This window comes from Falco peregrinus, chromosome 1 (assembly GCF_023634155.1).
Source record: "Falco peregrinus isolate bFalPer1 chromosome 1, bFalPer1.pri, whole genome shotgun sequence".
Lineage (NCBI taxonomy): Eukaryota > Metazoa > Chordata > Aves > Falconiformes > Falconidae > Falco > Falco peregrinus.
Window position 1 is genome coordinate 50,742,082 of NC_073721.1, and position 17,915 is coordinate 50,759,996.

At 42.7% G+C, this 17,915-nt stretch overlaps 1 protein-coding gene across 5 annotated transcripts in view; it reads left to right on the forward strand.

The window, feature by feature from the left end:
• DAB2IP (DAB2 interacting protein) overlaps positions 1-17,915 on the forward strand; it is a 167,316-nt gene that overhangs the window by 42,339 nt on the left and 107,062 nt on the right. For 4 of the 5 annotated variants that reach the window (XM_055801316.1, XM_055801325.1, XM_055801308.1 and 1 more), the window contains exon 3: positions 3,988-4,106. In XM_055801316.1, coding sequence (XP_055657291.1) covers positions 3,988-4,106 — 119 coding nt within the window. Of the gene's footprint in view, positions 1-3,389; positions 3,450-3,987; positions 4,107-17,915 lie in introns of those variants that run through there. The other variant, XM_055801329.1, reaches the window with a different exon arrangement.

Genomic DNA, 17,915 nt, shown 5'->3' on the forward strand with positions numbered 1-17,915 from the left:
TCTAGAGTAATTTGAAATATCAACGTTGATAAGCAGGAGAAATTAAGATGAGAGTCCCACCATCCTCCATCTGCAGCAAGATGATGGCATCAGATTTTGGGTTTGTCCAAATATGTAAGAGGACAGAGTCCAAACCACAGCAGACTTAATTGTCCTGTTTTGAATTGTGCCTGTCCTGTTTTAGCTTAAGTAGAGGTGGTTGTGATTAAGCCATTTCTCAAAAGGATTTGTTTTGTTTTTTTCTGTCGTCGTTCTTTGTGTCTTATTATAACTTCAGTCAGCTCTTCCGATTAGAGCAATTGTATTCCAGACTTGAGGATGTCAGAGTCAAAACTGCAGAAACAAAACAAGGGAAGCGAGGCCTTTGCACTTAAAAAAGCTAAATCACTGCACAGTGTGAGCTCTGTATGTCTTTCTCTTGCTAGGCTAGTTGAGTTCTGTGCAGCACTCCTCTGTGGGCTTTGATGGATGGCAGATTTCCATACAGCTGTGCAGGTTTGCGTGGTACTGTATTCTTTGTCAGAATGGTTGTCTCTACTCTAAAGACCCTAAAATATCTCCTCTTGCTCAGAAGTTAGGCTGTGCAAGGGATTAACTTACGTAGTTAGTACCTCTGCTTATATTTTAAAGGGTATTTTATGATTTGGTTTGTCTGCTGCCTAAAAGGAAGTTAATATTAGCCTAAGTTTTGCTTCATTGTATTCCAGGAGAACTTGAAAAGTTCTGTACTAAATGAAACAGAAGTGTTATTCTCTTTTGTGCAAATTTTGCACTCGTTCTGAAGGAGCTCACATGTCTACACCTCGCAATGCGGCACAGTAAAAGAACATTATGTTGTGCATGGAATGCAGCCATGCTCCATCCCGGCTAACCGCACCAGGAGCACCCCTGCCCTGTGCGGACTGGCTGCTCTGTGCTGTACTGAGTTCAGGCTCAAGCAAGGACCCTCAGCGCCGCAGGTTGTGGCATCTCATGGTTTTCTGCTGTGGCAAATTCTGAAGGGATTCTTGGGCTCTGCAGATTTCTATTTATTGTTGTTTTGTACAGTCTATTAACTTCTTCTGAATGAAACCTTCCTAAGTTAGTAGTTTAATCTTTTCTAAGATATTTTTACTGGTGGTAAATGCTGCCCACACATAGGAAGACACAATTCTGCCCTAGACAGCTCTCAATATAAACTTAAAAGCATATAAAGAACATGTAGTATAAAGTGCAATGCTTTAATTAGTGGAACTCACAAGAATGCAGCTAGGCTAGAGGAGTAGGCAATGTTCATAGGGTAGGATTAACCTCATTTGTCTGGAGATCAGAATCAGTGTTGTTTAAAGTCATAAATGAAGAAGAAATAGGTGATGTTCTTATGATCTCACCAGGAAAGCATGGCGGTCACACCCCAGGTCGGATTCTCTCTCTCTTGTATTTGTGGAGACCAAGTCCTCTCTCTTTATTTCTTACCCCATCTAAAAATTACAGAAGGTAGTAGTAATTCACACATTAGACTTTCTGATCTCTGGCATGCACCATGGAGGTGCAAAGTATTGCTATAGCAGCATAATTTATCAGCATTAAAATCTCTGACATATCACTCTCCCAAGGAAGCTAGCAATGAAAACTGAAAATGGCACAGTGTGATCTCCTTCTGGTCGCAATGAATGTAAAAACAATGGGAAGCAGAAGGGAAGTAATGTCTTACTGCAACCCTAAATTCTGATTTCCAAATTCCGCACGAATCATCTAACCGTTGTTGATGTGTGAAATGGAAAGTAGTGAAAGCAAGCTGTGGTTGTTTGCCACAGAAAGTATTTGGGTTTTTTCCTTATCAGTTCCCTGTCTGGAGTTCAAAGCTATTACTGGATTTAAAGAAGTGGCTTGATAATATGATGACATACTTGTGGCTAGGCTGGCAGTGATGAAGGAAGTCCAGTTTCATGCTTCTGGGCAAAACCTGCTCACCAGTGGCATTTAGGGAAATATTGCATGACTGGCCAGTTGCATATTTTTGATCTTTTCCTTCTCAGCAAATATTGGCTAGTCTGCATAGCGGGCAACCAGGAGCCTGATCTAGCCAGAAGAGCTAGAGCATGAAGTTGATATCGTGAGTGTGAGGCTGATAGCGTGTTGATATCACAAGTATGAGGCTGATGTCATGTTGATATCACAACTATGAGGCTGATACTATGTTGGTATCATGAGTATGAGGCTGACTAAGGTCTGAGTACCAAGGGAAATACCTTGGCAATGTTCTAGTCAATGCAAATCCTCAAATCTGCTGTTTCACAGTCATGTTTCTCCATACTATAAAAATTCTCTGAAGGTATTTCTCACAGATAAAATGCTTTTGAAAAGGCCTTTGTTATCTTATGCGTTGGCTTTGTGCAAGATGGAAAAGTGTATAACGTGATGGGCTTGTGTTATATACATCATGCTATTTCAGTCATGCTAATAGCTCCTGGAGAAATACTCAATTCACACGAATGCATATTACATACCTCGTTTGTACATAGTGGCACTTAATAAATGTGAAACACCTTTGGTTATCTAGATGTTTTGAATTCTTGATGCACTTATAAACAGGAAACTCACTTCCATAACAAGAGCCGCACAGACCGCCTGAGGAAATTTTGCAACCTGAGAAAGACATAAGGTGACCCATGAATATCCTAGGTGGGGAAGGAGTGTTTAAATAGCATGAACAAATGACAGGCTAGATACAAGTTAGACTGTGATTATCTTCCTGCAAGACATAAAAAGGGTATTAATTTATAAAAGGCACCTGCTAAAGGCTACGTGACCTATATCCATTCCTTAAGGTTGACTGGAGACACTGCTGAGCCTCCTGCCTGGAGTGGAGGAGTGCGCTGTGCGATGTCTGGGTTGCTGGCACGGTAACCAGTGTAAAGGCACCCACTCTTCTCACATTGCTTTCCTTACGTGTATCAAAATGTGTGCTTGATCCAGTGGATGCCTTACTCCCTTTCCTGGGAATGGGCAAGGGAAGCAGCATGTGCAGAACGTCAGTTTGTGCAGGGATTTGCCGACTTGTTTATATCTAGCTAATCTATTTCTTTGGTATGACGGTGCATAAAAGGTACACTTCTTTAGGCTTCACCCCAAAATCTGGGTTTCTTTTTAAGACGCTACCCCGCTTTCTCCAGCTAACGGGCTTGACCCACTAAGACTATTCTCATACGCTGCAAATGCTGGACACCACGGTAGTATTATACTTTTATTGCCTTATTTAGCGAAGAGATTAAATGTAATGTTCAGATTATGTAGAACATTAACTCCTAACAATAAGCAAATAACACATTAGAAGCTTTGCTATTAAAACGTTTAGTGCTGGCTTTGCTGTGGAGCACTACAGGAGCCATGACTTATGTTCCATGAGGGAGGAGGCACAGGGAGAAGGCACTGTATGTTCTGCGCGAGGGTCTCTTTCTTCTGTAAAGGTAGTGCATATACTGCCGAGTCCATATGCTGCCTGTGTGCGTGCTTCATAGGGTATTTTTGCATGTAGCTAAACCACCTGAGTCCAGTCCTGCCAGCCATGGCTGGAAATTGGGGGGGGTTCGATCAGGTAATTGAGTTCTCGCCTGTCGGCTGGTCGCTGTGGTGGGGGGCATCCTGTGCCCCCGCCTGCGAGAGGGGGCTGCCAGTCCGGCCAGCCAGAGCCCCGCATCGCAGCCTCTCCTTCCGTCAGGAGTTGCGATGTGCTAGTCTTGTCTTTCAGACAGTATTTTTATGTGAGCTGATGGTTTCCAGGGTAACGGAGGCTTCGGGGAGTCTCGCGCCGACGCAGCGCCCCGGCCTCGGCGAGCGCTGGGAGCAGATGTTGGCTGTGGGCTGGGAGCGGGGCTGGCGCGAGGAGCACCAGGGCAGCCGGGAGAACAATCCGCCCGGCTGCACCCGGTGCCATAGAGTAGGCTCAGGGCTCGCTCTCTTCCTGCCTTTTTCCTTGTAATTTAGTATTCTTGTCTCACCCCACAGGGGTTCCTCAGCCGCCGACTTAAAGGCTCCATCAAAAGGACAAAGAGCCAACCCAAGCTCGACAGGAACAGCAGCTTCCGCCACATTTTACCTGGCTTCAGGAGTGTGGACAATGAAAGGTAAGGGGACATTTCTCGGAGGGTGGGTAGGAGGCTGTGTGAGAGAGGAGGAGGAGATCGGTTTTTCCGGGTCTAGCTAGTATCTTAAGCTTATCTTATTCAAAGCAAGGGCCACATCTGTGATAGAAGTAGACTTGCTTAATTGCGAGAGGGGTAATTTTGATCTGTTGGCAAGCGTACAGTGCAAGCCCTCCCTTTTTAGGGTAAATAACGTGTACAGAGAAGCCAGACTGCTCTGCTTTCTTTTCCCCCAAAAATCCTAAGTTGATGCACCAGCATATAAATAGCACAGAGATGCAGCAGCCGAAGCCGACTGATGCAGGTGAGGGAGGGAGGGAAGGGATGCTCATGCACTGGACTACATTGAACATTACTGGGTTACATACTGTATGAACAATAACATGGAACAATAACAAGCATAATCTCCCCAAATCCCTCTCTCCCCCTTCCACACACATACATCTTCAGCATAGCCGTTGGCTGCCGTCATTATACTGAGATGGATTCTCGGCATGTGGCCGAAGCTGCTTTTTCTGTCTGAGCCATGACAAGATCTTTCAGTCCAAGAGGGATGCGGTGCAGGGAATGTGCAGATGGATCAGGTGGAGCATTTGGCATGGGATGGCCGGTACTGGAGCAAATTGCAAGCAAAATAAGGAGAAATGAAGCCTTGGTTTTATTCTTCAGCTCAGTTAGAAAGTATAGTAGCTCTTTAGTGAATTTGTATGAATTTATGCATATGTAGGTTTAAGTCAGTGCGTGCATGAGACAGGCACACATTCTAGGTAAATTTATGTGTAAATTTACATGCATATCAAGGTCATGGTTGGGTAAGACGGACTCCATTACCAACCCCAGAAACAAACTAGTGGGTTGCTTCCAAAAAGCAGATCTTTCAGCCTTATGTGAATCATTTTGGGGAATGACATAGAAGTGGTGAAGTGCCAAGAAAAGTGTGTCTGAAGATTATGCCAAATTGGACGTACACTGATGTAACCATTTTGTAGCAGCGGCATTTTAAAAAATCAGGATGGTACTTTAGAATCCATTGAGTAAATGCTTCACTTTTAAAAGCAATGACAACTTTTACTTTGTTTTAGCTATACTTACTCGTTGGAGCAGCCGTGAATTTTTGAAACGTGCAAATGACAATTGTCAATCTGGATTGTTCCTTACCTGACCTATTACAGCCTCCTAAGCTTTTACCTTCTGGATTCTGCAAGTGAAAGGATTGTGCTGGTCAGTGCAGAGTAATATTTCAGGGGTTACTATCTGGAAAGACAGAGTTGATTTGATTCCTGTGCTGCAGTTTTCACAAATGCTCGAAGTAGGGCACTGTATTCCATATGGAAGACAAGTGAGTGTAGCCGGCAGCCGGGAATCTGCCTACACTGCTGCTGTTTCACTCAAAGAACAGGCAAATTAGACAGTCTTTTCTTTCTACCTAGATGAGTTTTGATTCTTTCTGTGAATTGGCAGTACAGGATGTGGGAATTAACTGTTTCAGCCAGCCCTACAGCCAAAGTCATTTTCCTAAATTAAGCCTTGTAATTTCCCTGCCCTCCCAGCACAAGAGCTATGAAGCTTGCTGGGCAGTGTCCTTTCAGATACAGCCAGATTTACTGCAACTTTTCTTTAAAGAGATTCAGTGAATGGGTGTAGTGCATTTTCAGTGTAGAGCTTAAAGGGGAAGTCGCAATCGACAGCCTTGAATAAAACCCAAGGATTTGCTTATGTATATGACTAGAAACTGAAAACGAAAGGCTTCCATTAGGCAGGTGTAAATACACTTCATATATGATACATAGACCTGCCCTGGTCTGGAGGAAACTGTGTGGCTCTAGGTAGCTTTTGACAGCAAGCTTTTAGTCCCCTAGCTTTCATAGTAGTGTCAGATCTACGATGTAAGCAAGTGTCCTTCTGCAGAAGATCTTGGCCCTAGGTACTGTTGCTCTCAGAGAGGTGAAAGAAAAGCAGCAGCTGGCTTCTCAGTCATGCATCAAGGTTTTGGTTACGGAAGAGAATTTTAGCTTCCTGAACATGCCCATCCACGTCTTCTAGAATGCACAATGCACTCACTTCTGTGCACGAAAGGACTTGAGTCTTTTAGCTCACTCTTGTGCATTTTCTGGTGTGCTTCCTTGCCTTTCCTGAAATCCAAGGATTGTTTCAAAGAAGCATCTGGTATTGGAATATTTGCCTTTTAAATATTTGATTCTTGACTCCATCTTGTATCCAAGCTGATTGTTCGCGAACCGCTCCTTTGCTCATTGAAGTAACCATTATAACAGCGTTCTGTTCTGGAGCTTTGTAGAATTTCTGTGGGAGATGCCGTAGTAAAAATGAATAGTGGAATAAATGCAGTCAAAGCACTTTAGGTTGAAATATTGAGCTATAGTAGATCAGAAATGACTCTGTTACTTGGCTTCCGTGTATCTAAATTGGTAGTGTGTCATGCCTCTTATTTTCTTTATTTTTCCTTTTCTTGCTAGCATTTATCCTGCTGTGTACGGCAGATGTGTAAGAATCTATGAAATGTGCACATACATGTACAGACAGCTAACTAGGTGGATGTGGTGTGTGTGTAGAGCAGAGAAGAGGATATAAACAAATATATCTATGCATTTTATCCTGTGTTTGATTAATGCATGCATTTAAATTTATCATGTACCTTTAAAATGGAAAATTTTGACCTCCTACAATAGCGAGACATTTGTACAGTGTGAGTTTTATAGCAAAGGAAAACAATGAAATAATATTAAACACTGGAAAAGTCACAGAACGTCTCAGTGGCATCAGTTCAGAATCGCCCTGTTAATTTTCTGTCGGTGGAGCCTGGTTTCCATACCTTGCACTGGCACAAAGAGAACAGCCAGGTTGCCCGTGGAGTCTTGCAGAGCTGCTCTTATAAAGCGTGGTTATTGCGTCCTGGGGAGGAGCTGACAGCCCTGAAACATGGGGGGGTTCTTTGTCGTGTTGACGTGCCATCCACCGAGGTCCCACGTCCATTGCCAGGCAGCTGTTTGCAGCACTGCCATGGCCTGTGCATCTGTGTTCGGAGCAGCTATGAAAACTTGGAGAATTCTGGTTTAGCAAAACCTTGGGCAACCATTTTTTCTCTATAGGGAACATCTGAGGAATTGCTCAAAGTGGTGTGTTAGAAAAATACACTGATTATAGTCAAGCAGAGCTTATGTTTGTAGGAAAAACATGGTTGTTTCTCATGGTATTGGATTTTACGGTGACTGAGGAGAGACCTTTTGTTTGAAAAAAGGTGGGAGAAGGGGTTTGCACTAACTTCAGTGCATTACTGTGGGGTTCACATTGATGTAGTTGTCCACATTTTGCCAGTCTTTTGCTCACAGATTTTTTTCTAGGAGTCCTGTTAGTAACAGTAATACAATTATTGATTGTGAGTAAGAGAAGCAAAATCAAACCAAGTGTAACTAGTATTCTGTATAGGAGGTGCATTAATCTGGAACAATCAGTTTATATAAATGTGAGGTTTAATGGAGGATTGTGGAACGAGTGCTCCTTTCAATTTGTTGGCTGGTCACATTGCTTGTTAGAGCTAAACAGGGTTTCCGTTAAAGTGGCTTTTTGCTAACAATGTCTCCTGCATCCTGATTTATTACCGCAGCTAACAAAGTTTTTTATCACAGAGTACTGAATGTTTGTCTTTGTAGCGGCCTCCCTGAAATCAGCCACAAATCAAGCATTTGGCAGATGGACTTTTCTTAATTGGACCCACATTTCTCCTGCAAAATTGATGATGGAGAAAGTTTCTGAGTTGGGCTTTGGGTACAGGGAGTAGAGCCAGAGAACTGAGAGAAGGTTGTTCTGCTGCAGTTGTTAATTGCTGTTGTCAGTGCATTTCTGATTGTTTTCTTGTTGTAGTGACCTTTTCAGTCACTGCTGTTGCTTTGTTACAGTAATCTTTTAAAAATAAAATCTGAGAGTTTGTCAGGAATTTAGAAAGTAGGCTTATATGAGCATTAGTTGTTTTTTAAAAAGATCTAAATACATGAAATTGGTCTCATCTCCTCTGAAACTGGCAAAGGCTGCCATGATTTTACACTAGCACTGAGACACGCTATCACTTTGTGGGACAAATACCTTCCAACTGTCTTGATTTGGTGGAAAATGGGTACTCTGTGTAACGCTGTACCTGTATCTAATCCCTGAGTTGACCATTCCTAGGGGCTCTTTTTTTCTCAATGCATCTAGAATTTATTTAATGCTAAGGGACTCTCAATTACTAGCACTTGTGATTATTTTGCAAGGGTTTTTTTCATAATTCCAGAAGATAACATTCTATTTAAGCTTTTTTCTTGGCACTACAAAAGTCTGAGCATATGGTTGATTGTTAAATGAGCCTCAGCCTTGGAAGGGGTACAGCCGTGCATTAATAACAGCAACAACTTGCACTACTGCTACTTCCTCTTTAATCTCCTTTTTTTTTTATTTTATCCCATCAAAAAATGTTGCTTATAACCCACGGAGGGGAGAGGAAGTATACAAATCATATACTGCAGTGCATTGAATTCCTGGTGCAGTCTACTGTATGGGTTTTCAAATATTCACAAAGCTTATTTTGGTGCAATAGGAGAGCATCAATAACTTACAAATGTCTGTACTCTTACAGTAAGCCTAGTTTGTGAATTCTTTTTAGATCTAATTATCATTTGTTTATTCCAAACAAACTTGATATGCCAAATATTTTTAGGCATGATGGAATCGGTTAAGTTTGATGAGAATATGGTGGGTGCTGCATTACAAAGGATGAAGAAGTCACTGTTACCTTTGGAAAGATTAATGACTCATCCTGCAGAATTAGGACACTGGCAGACCCCAGGACGCATGAAGGGCTTTCAAATCTGTGTGAACAAGTGCTGGAGAGCTTGCTTTCTCTTCTGGCTCCTTACTGAAATGGCACTAGCCAGTGAAGCCCTCTAAGTAGGAAGACTCATAATAGTAGGTGCAGAGCAAAGGGTGACACTAACAGCATGTTAAGTACAGTGCAGGGGCCTCTGGTTTTCATGATAATGACAATATTTTGAGGAAACACTGCTGAGTTTGTATGGGGAAACCATTTGGCACTGTCAACAATAGCTGAAATGCAAAATAAAACATCTTGCCAAGTCAGGACCGGGAGCATCCAGCAGGTAACAATGTCTGCTTTCTTGTGTAGTGGGGAACGTCTGTTCCCACTGCCCCCCTCCCGGGTCCGGGGGCAGTCACAGGTAGCTTAAAGGTTAAAGGACAGTCTCAGGATCAAGACTGGCCTTTTATAGTACCTGCATTTATATCAAGGCTACTTTGTCCTGGAATATGCAAATCAACCTTTTAATGGGGTTCCTTTGCAAAATATTTCTTGAACCAGAAAGTTAATTACTGATCTCTAATTAATGGCTGTGTTAGGAGGCTAGAGCAAAATCAGAGATAACTGCTTTGAAGGGGAGATGCAGGAGGAAATTGCCAGTTCTCCCCAGAAACCGTCACATTCCTCATCTTCTCTTGGTATTAGGAAGTTTAGAAACTGGGATTCAGATATTTTTAAAAGAATAATGCTTTTAATGGAAAGAAGGGATTTTGGAGGGTTTTTGGGGGAGGCATTGAAACAAACAAAATAATCCTTTCTATGGAAGAAAGGCTAATATTCCGATTTGTAAACGTAATGTACAGTTCCCTTACACAGGTGGTTCGGGTTTCCATTGTGTGAAGAGTGGCGTTTATTCCCCTTTAGAGTCAGTCTGGTGCTGCAGTTTGTGGCTGGCGATGGGGCAGTTAGACTGTGAGTGTGTTTAAAACGAGGTGTGGAATTGGTGGTTTCAGTCCTCCTGAGCACGGCAGCCCCGGCAGTGACGGCGGAGGCTTGGCAAAGCTCAAGCCCTTCCGTGGTCAGTGTTCTTGCACTGCATTTTAGTGATTCAGGGAGGTAGAACAGGTAAATCTGGAAGGTTGCAGATCAATTGCACCAGTCCGTGAGCACAGAAATATTTGTTATAAAGCCCCGTTCAGTGAAATATGCTGCTCCTTGTGGCTAAATCCATTTAATAAGCCCAAGAGGAGCAGAGATGGACCGAAAACAATGTGGTGGCTTTCAGCTTCTCCCAAGGCAACAGCAAGGTCTCAACTATTCCTCCTGTTAAATTGGCTTTTGCATATGCATGTGGATCTGTGATTTGTATCTGAGGCTACCTGAGGTAAACGTATTTGACATTCTCAAAGAAACACATAAATGTTTCCGCTTATCCTACATATTCAAACTAACTTCCAAATTGAACAGGGAGGTTGTGTCTGATATCGTTCCATAAAAGACTATATTAATGCCTAAAAATTTTTCAAGCCATAGTAAAATGTCAAGGGAAGGGCTAAGAGACTAGAATTATTTTAATAGCCGCCTTCACGTTTCTCTGCTTCCTGGGTTCCTAACAGCCCAAACAAACAGCACAGTGCCCCACGGGGTACAGCTTGTGCTCTGGCTCAACTTGGAGTCGTAGCAAAATTATAAAATCCTTCCTGCTTAGGCATATGCAGCGCTACTAGTATAATTGGCTTCATGCATCTTACAATTAGCTTGCAAAAATATGTTTTGCATTCCTGACCTTTTCTCTATAAGCAAGGCCATTGTTTCACTGTCCTGCTTAATTACAAAATATAGTGTTGTGTGAGGATAGAGATGACATCGTTCTATCGTTGGCTCTAATTTGACGAGACATCATAATGGGGAGTTTTCATACTGAGGGCACTGAATTAGTGTAGCGTGAAGCCACATTTCTCTAAACCTACTAAATAAGGAGAAGTTAATTTTATGCTCTATCTTTTTGACGTTTGTAATCAAAGCATTGTATTACAGCTGCAGATGGTTAGCATTTGAAGAATGTTTGGTAAATGCCGACAATCGGAAGGCATTGTTCCTGCAGCGGAAGATCAGGTTGATTAATGGATAGGAGGATGCTTGCTTTCATTTTACTGTTCTCACAGTCTGAATACATATTATTGACTCGTTTGGCTATTGCCTGGCAGACGTGATGTTGTGGTGCGTCAGTATACACCTCAGGGTTACAAGCAGAGGGTTCTGTTCTGTACCCTTTAAGCAAAGACTCTTGAGCGAGGGGGACAGTTAAGTTGCATTGTGGCTGATGGTGTTTGGATATTCTTCAGATTGAAGACAGATACTGCTACTCCATTGCATTAACATTTAGTTTCCAAACAGACCATTTATTCTGACTTTGCCCTGGTGAGATTTTCATGTGCATGAATTTGAGTGCAATTACATTAGCATTACTCTTCATGTCAATAAACTAAAAAAAAAAAAAAAAGAGAAAGAAAATGACATCACTACAGCTTTTGTACGAGAAGATGTTTTCTGTTAGTTCTACGCTCTTCTGTTTGCTTTTTTAATTATTATTTGTTTACAATAAAAACTAAGATACTTCTAGCCCAGGCTTAAACATTCTGGCACACAATGAAAACATTACTTTTCAGCTCAGAGGAACAGTCTTGCTTTCCCCCGCCCTCTGCCTCCTGGCCATGTGCTCCCCTTGCAGCAGATCCAGTCATCACACCATCTTAGGAAGGTCAGCAAGCTGACTAAATGGAAAATTATTATTTAGGGGGGTGTCCTTCTGTTTGGTTAGGGCACCGAACCAACTCATGTAACTGCAGAGCGATGGGAAGATGGCAGAAAAAGGACTTTTCCCTTCATTGGCAGCGTGCAGTTGTGTTTAATGAGGTATCATGTCAAACTGCACTCTCAGTTTCTGCCCTAGTACTGTGTAGGCATGGGGGAGGGATACCCACCTGGCATCTGCCTCAGTTTCCCATCTTTCAGAATGGAATTTCCCATCTCATAGGAGAGGTACCTTGCATGATGGATCAAATTGTTCTGTCCTCTACTCTGTCATTCCTGCTGGCAATTAGTGTTACCAATAAGTGTCTTTCTCTCCTGGAAAAAAGGAAACGTTGAAAACCAAGTTTTGCTCTGTTCTTTATTGAAACTCTGCAAAACCTTGATTGAAAAATCTGCGTGAGGGACAAAGAGTTGTAAGTGAATGTGTAACAACTGAGGTGGGCAAGGTTTTCAAGCCTTTGTTTGGAGAGCTGGAAGATGCCAACGTTTGACGTGTATATCTTGTTATCCACTTTCCTATTGCAGTGGTCGTGCGCAGAAATCCGTTGATTGTAGCTGGAGGCAGCGTGTGCACTGAGCTCATTGCTGGCAGTCAGTTGTACAGAGCACTGGATATAATGATGTTCAAGACTTGTGAATATAAAATAACTATGTCAAGTTGATCCATCAGCTGGGAGGGAAGAAAAAAACAGACTGAGGGAATATATGCTCCTCTGTCCTTCCTCCTTACCATACTCTTTAATAATACCTTATTATATGGAGTTTCTTCCTAAGTGATTATTAGGGAGATTTAGAGTAGATTGTTCGCATATGGATATCTTCTTATGATACTGATACTATGATCTTGTTTATCTGGTTGGCAGTGTTTATAATTTAAATTTTCAGTGCAACTACAGAATGTCTCAGATTCTCTTCAGCAAAATTCAGGTCAGGTGCGATGAAAAGAAGCAAGAGCTGATTTTAATTGAATTAAACCAGTGTATTTTTAGCTGGAATTAAAATATAATTTGTTTAAAAATACTTAACTGATTTGAATTAAGGCCAGAAATAAGAATTTAGGTTTAATCCATGTGTGTTACATAAGTAATTATATGAGAAAGGGATGTGGCATGCATTGTACGTGATTGATAGTGTGCAGGAGGGTGACATTCATTGACAAAACGATGTAAATGTATTAGTAATTATAAAGCCATAGGTATTACAACAGACTGTCCCCTTTACTCACATTTACAAATGTCTCTGGGATTATGTTGGCCCTGTACAATAGCCCCCATGCTCTGTTGCTGGTACATGAGAGATTGCACACATCCCCTGCTTGAACCATTCAGTGCTTCTTCCCCATAGGAGTCCCTCTGCAAAGCAGTCCTACGGTAGTTACCAAATGATTTACATAACTCTGTTGTATGTACCTTGAATAATTAATATTTTGCTGTCCTTGCTGTGTGTGGAGATTTGTTCTATTATGGATGTGTGTGTAGCTATATAGTAACACTTTAAATGATATGTATATATGCAGAGAGAGAAAGAGAGAAGGATTTTTATATTATTTTTGTGTGTGTGTGAGAACAACATTTTTTAAAAAAATGCATTGCTTCTGAGAATTGAAATTAAAAGCTGAGGGCTGCTATTAGTTCAGCTTGGAATCTGTTGTTTATCCTTTGCCTGGGCATAATCCTCCTGGGCACTAACAATGGCCAAGCCTTGTCCTGTTGGAATGTGACTCCAGGCTGCAGGGCAGGCTCTTGAGCTGGGATGTGACACTTCCCTGACGTGGGGTGACATGCCTCCCGTACTGCGCTACCTGATCAGCCATCGCGCTGCGGGCTGGATTTCCCTCCAGGCACAGAAAGACCAATTCTGCAACCAGCGCAGGGTGAAATGGAGATGCATTGGAGACATTTTTTGCTACCTTGTGACATATGAACAATTTTAGTCCTGGCATTTGCTAAAAAACAGTAAGAAGATAATTTGAATTCAAGTTGCCGGATGCTTGAATTTGGTGGTATTTGGATCAAGAGGGTCAGTTTAGGATTATTGTAAAGGGAAGAGACATTTGCAGTGTATCACTCCTCCTACACGTTCACATTCTGGATCAGTGGAGGAGACCAAGGCTATTTACGATCTCTCTTTTATTTTAACTTCTGTGCTTTCAGAAGATCAGGTTTGCATGGTTTAAAGAACACATTGCAGCATTTTTTTGATAGATGCAGAAATGTTTTAGCTGTAGCTTTAATGCTACAGGTTAATAGTTTTAATCACTGACATGGCATTTTTCCTGATTACCCTATATTGTGGCATTTTCACTATACCTTTTACTAACGCTCTAAGTAACGTGGAAGTATGTGTTGTTTGTGCATCTGTGCCGGTGAGCATCAAGGGTTTGACCAACAAAGTGTAATTAGTGGAGGGACACCAGGTTGCATGCGTGGGAGTGCTTTGGTGGGTGCTGGGTTCCAATGGGGAACACCAAATGCTGGCCATGCGTTCCCTGAAATGGATATTGCAGCTGCAGAGGCTCTCTGCATGAAACCTCTCCAGCTCACCCAGAATTAATTATTCACTGATCATCACTCAGACCTTATGGATTAGGGAGCAGGGAGAAGGGTTGGCAGGGGGTGGATAGAAGATGGAGCAATTTGGATTGCAATTAGTATTTAATTTCTTTCCTTACTCCCTGTTTGCTTAAATTGAAGATTGCATGCTAGAACCAAGCAAGGACTTCTATCCCAGCAGTGGAAGTTCCCAGTGCACCAGAAACTAGCAAATCCACTTAAGTCTTTAACCTTCCCAAAGAGATGAAACACTCAGTCAACCTGAGGAGTTGAAACGTTAGGGGAATAAGTTTTGCTTAGAAAATGTTGCAAGGGAACCGCAGTGCCCAGTCTGCCAAAGCAGGAGCACTTCACCAACCATATCCTACCCTTATGATATGAGCACTTAGATGTTGTCTCTCTCTCTGTCCATTACCTATCTTCTCCCCTTTCTAACACCCTGAGTGTGCTCCTTGCCAGGAGTCTTCCCTGGGGATTACCGTTGTGGCAGATCCATAACGGATACCGAAGCCTGGCAGGTAAGCAGTCCTGCAGCAGACAGTTAAACCTCAACCCACTGGTGCATCGCCCAGTCACAGAGAATGTAATTTTCAGTTTAGTCATTACAAAAATGGTAGCCAACAGTTGGAAGTTTGCTTCGCTGGTGAGACTGTCTAACGTTGAAACCTCAAGGGATTTTCTTGATTATACCAGTAACCGCAGTCTGGGTCACACTTTGCAATAATTATCCTGATGTCTGCAAGGTTGTTAGAAAGTCCCTAGAGGAAGGGGCCCAGTTGCACTGCAGAAGAATCCAGAGGTATATGCTGGCAAACCTTCAGCTCAGAGATTTATTTAAGTTAGTTCTTTAATTGCTTTCTTGCATCCCTATTCTATTGTAAGCTCTATGAGCCATCTAGGGAAGTAAATCTAGCTACTATTAATCTCCTCAGTCCTTCTCCCTTTAACTGGTTACTCCTTGCTTCATTTACACAGACATTTGTGCCCTAAGATGGGTAATAATTTTGATTCTGTTTTAACGTGTTCTAACAATACATGTAACTTAGGAAAAATCATCATCTGACTTCTGCATTGCATTTTTTCTTTTTAACTCGCATCTCTTAAATGTGGCTTATGATCTTTGTGTAACGCTGCTGCTTCCCAAGACTGTTGGCAGCTTCCGTGATATGCATTCAAAAAGCAATTCCAGGTCCTTGAGTGAAACCTGCAAGAAAAAAGCAAAGAATTATTTGTCTTTTTTTTCATTATCGTGGCCCTCTTATACCTGTTCTGACATGCACTTGAAAGAAGTTTTCTTACTTGATGCCTTTATATCTAAAGCTCTCTCTTTTTATAAACCAAGGCGGGGTATCTTGTCCTCCTTAGATAAAGTCACTCCTGTTGAGGCTGTCACTCACTTCATTAGCCTTAGTTCCAGCCTCTCACACAAGAGGCAGAGCTCCACGTACCCCTCAGTTAGAGCAAACGTTTTGATAGCAGGGGAGTGAGAAAACAGAATGACAAGAGCACGTCAGAGTGATGGCCTAAGGAGCCCAGTGCCTGGTGCCTGCTTGCGGTTGGCTTATTCCCTGACTGGGGAGCTTGGTTATCTCTTCTGAATGTTATAAAAAGTTTCATTGCCTTAAAAAAATAACAGTCCTGTTTAGTCATATGAAGTTTTTGTTCTCAATTACATCTTGTATCAATGAGTTCCACAGACACAGTGTGATGTATAATACATAATTTATATCACTGACATTTTTTAAGCTATTTTTAGTTATCTTTCATCTTTATTATCTGTTCCTTGGCCATTTTAGTAAGAGACAGTAAATAGAAACAGACGGTTTATTTCTTATTTTATCGTGCATTATTTCCTGATAATTTGTTTGCTAAGGGGACATTTGTCATGTCGTCTCCTCGTGGCTTTTCCAGCTAAAGAGACTCCTCTTAGACTGTCCATGGTTTATTTCACTTCTTGAGGCTTTCCTTAATGAATGTGTTGCACAGGTACATTAGTACGCCGCTGGAAGAAATGCCTTTTCTACACCTGCTTTTCTTGAAAGCACTGGCTTATATGTTCTGTGCATGTGTAAGACAGGTGTCTTAGGGGAGCCGGGAACTGCAGCTGAGAAAGACTGAAACATGAGAGGCATGGAGATGTTGGTTTGGTGGAATCCAGATCCTGCACTTTTGAGGCCTTAAGAGAAATTCCAGGCTGGAGGAGGAGGAGGAGGGGGGAAAACAGGGGCTGGCCAGCTGCTGGAAGACTATTCAGCAGGTAGCGGTACTGAACGCGCAGTGATAGGACGCCTGGTGCAAGCAACCGGTGCCGCAGCACAAAGACTTGAAGTGCTGGCACCTTTTCTCTCTCCAGGGGGGTCAGGCCGTTAGTGTCAATGGTGCAGATGGCTGAAAGCGAGAGCGTCAGGGACCTTAGTGCCGTGGCTGTGAGTCTGTGGAGGGTGCCATGGCTCTGGCGTTCCAGACATGCTGACTGGCATGGCCCAAGCAAACCCCACATCTCCAGCAGGCGGGCGATGCGCTGGGCACAGTGCTCTGGTCAGCGCCCACGAGGGTGCAGGCTGTCTCCCTCCCACTTTGTTCTTACCTCTGCTCCCCTGGGAGCACCCACAAAGGGCAGAGCTCTCTGAGGGGACCCTCCAGAGCAGGAAGAGCAGCAGCAGCAAGCACAGAGGCTCCAGGGCTCCCATGGGAACAGAGACTCCAGGGCTCCTGTGCCACCAGGCGCTTCCTCAGCCCAGGTACAACACAACCTGCTGCCTTTACTCCACGTTCCCTTTCTGTCTCAGAGGAACGTATCCTTTTGTTAAAATGAAGTGATCTAGAGTCAGCATTACACAGAGGAATGAGTTATAAAATAATGGGGCTAATAAGCATGTAAAATAACCTGACTGTACAAGAGTGCAGTCTATGGAACAGCAGCTGCAGCAAATATATTCAGGTTATCAGTGTGTGGCTATTTTGTGCTGAGAGGGCTTAGGTGTAATGAGAGTTACTGCATCACGGGAACTCTTGGCAATGAATAGTGACATTTTCCAATAACAACTTTTAGAAATGAAGAAAAATCCTCTGTATGAATTTAGCTCTGACTGACAGCTTGGGGATCTCCTCTCTCTACCCTCACAACAGGTATAGCATATGTGGTGATGGCAGCTTTTCCTACGCCTCCCCAACAACATGCCTTGAACCCCTGCCACAGAGACCTCTGCAAACGGCACTCAGGCTGCTTTGTCCCCCACTGCTCCTTCAGTCTACGCGTGCCCCAGGGAGGCTAAGAACTGCTCTGCCTTGGGTTGGTGGCTCTTTGGGGATTAGACACCTGCTGCTGAGAACCGGACTTGGGTCACCAGGCTGGTTTCAGGCAATCAAATGGTAACTCCTAATTGCTTTAGTCCTACACCAATACCCATGGTATGAAGATTCATCAATAATTTCCTGGGCTAACTGTCCTGGCCTTGGTGTTCTGAAACTCAAGTTTAGATTTTTTTTTAAATGTATTTGAAATTAAAATGTAAAACAGGACTTCACCTAAATAATTCCACCAACCTAATCATAAGCCTGAAGGTTTTAGAAGTATCGGATTCCCTTCAACATTTAAGATAATTCCACAGTCCCTGGTTT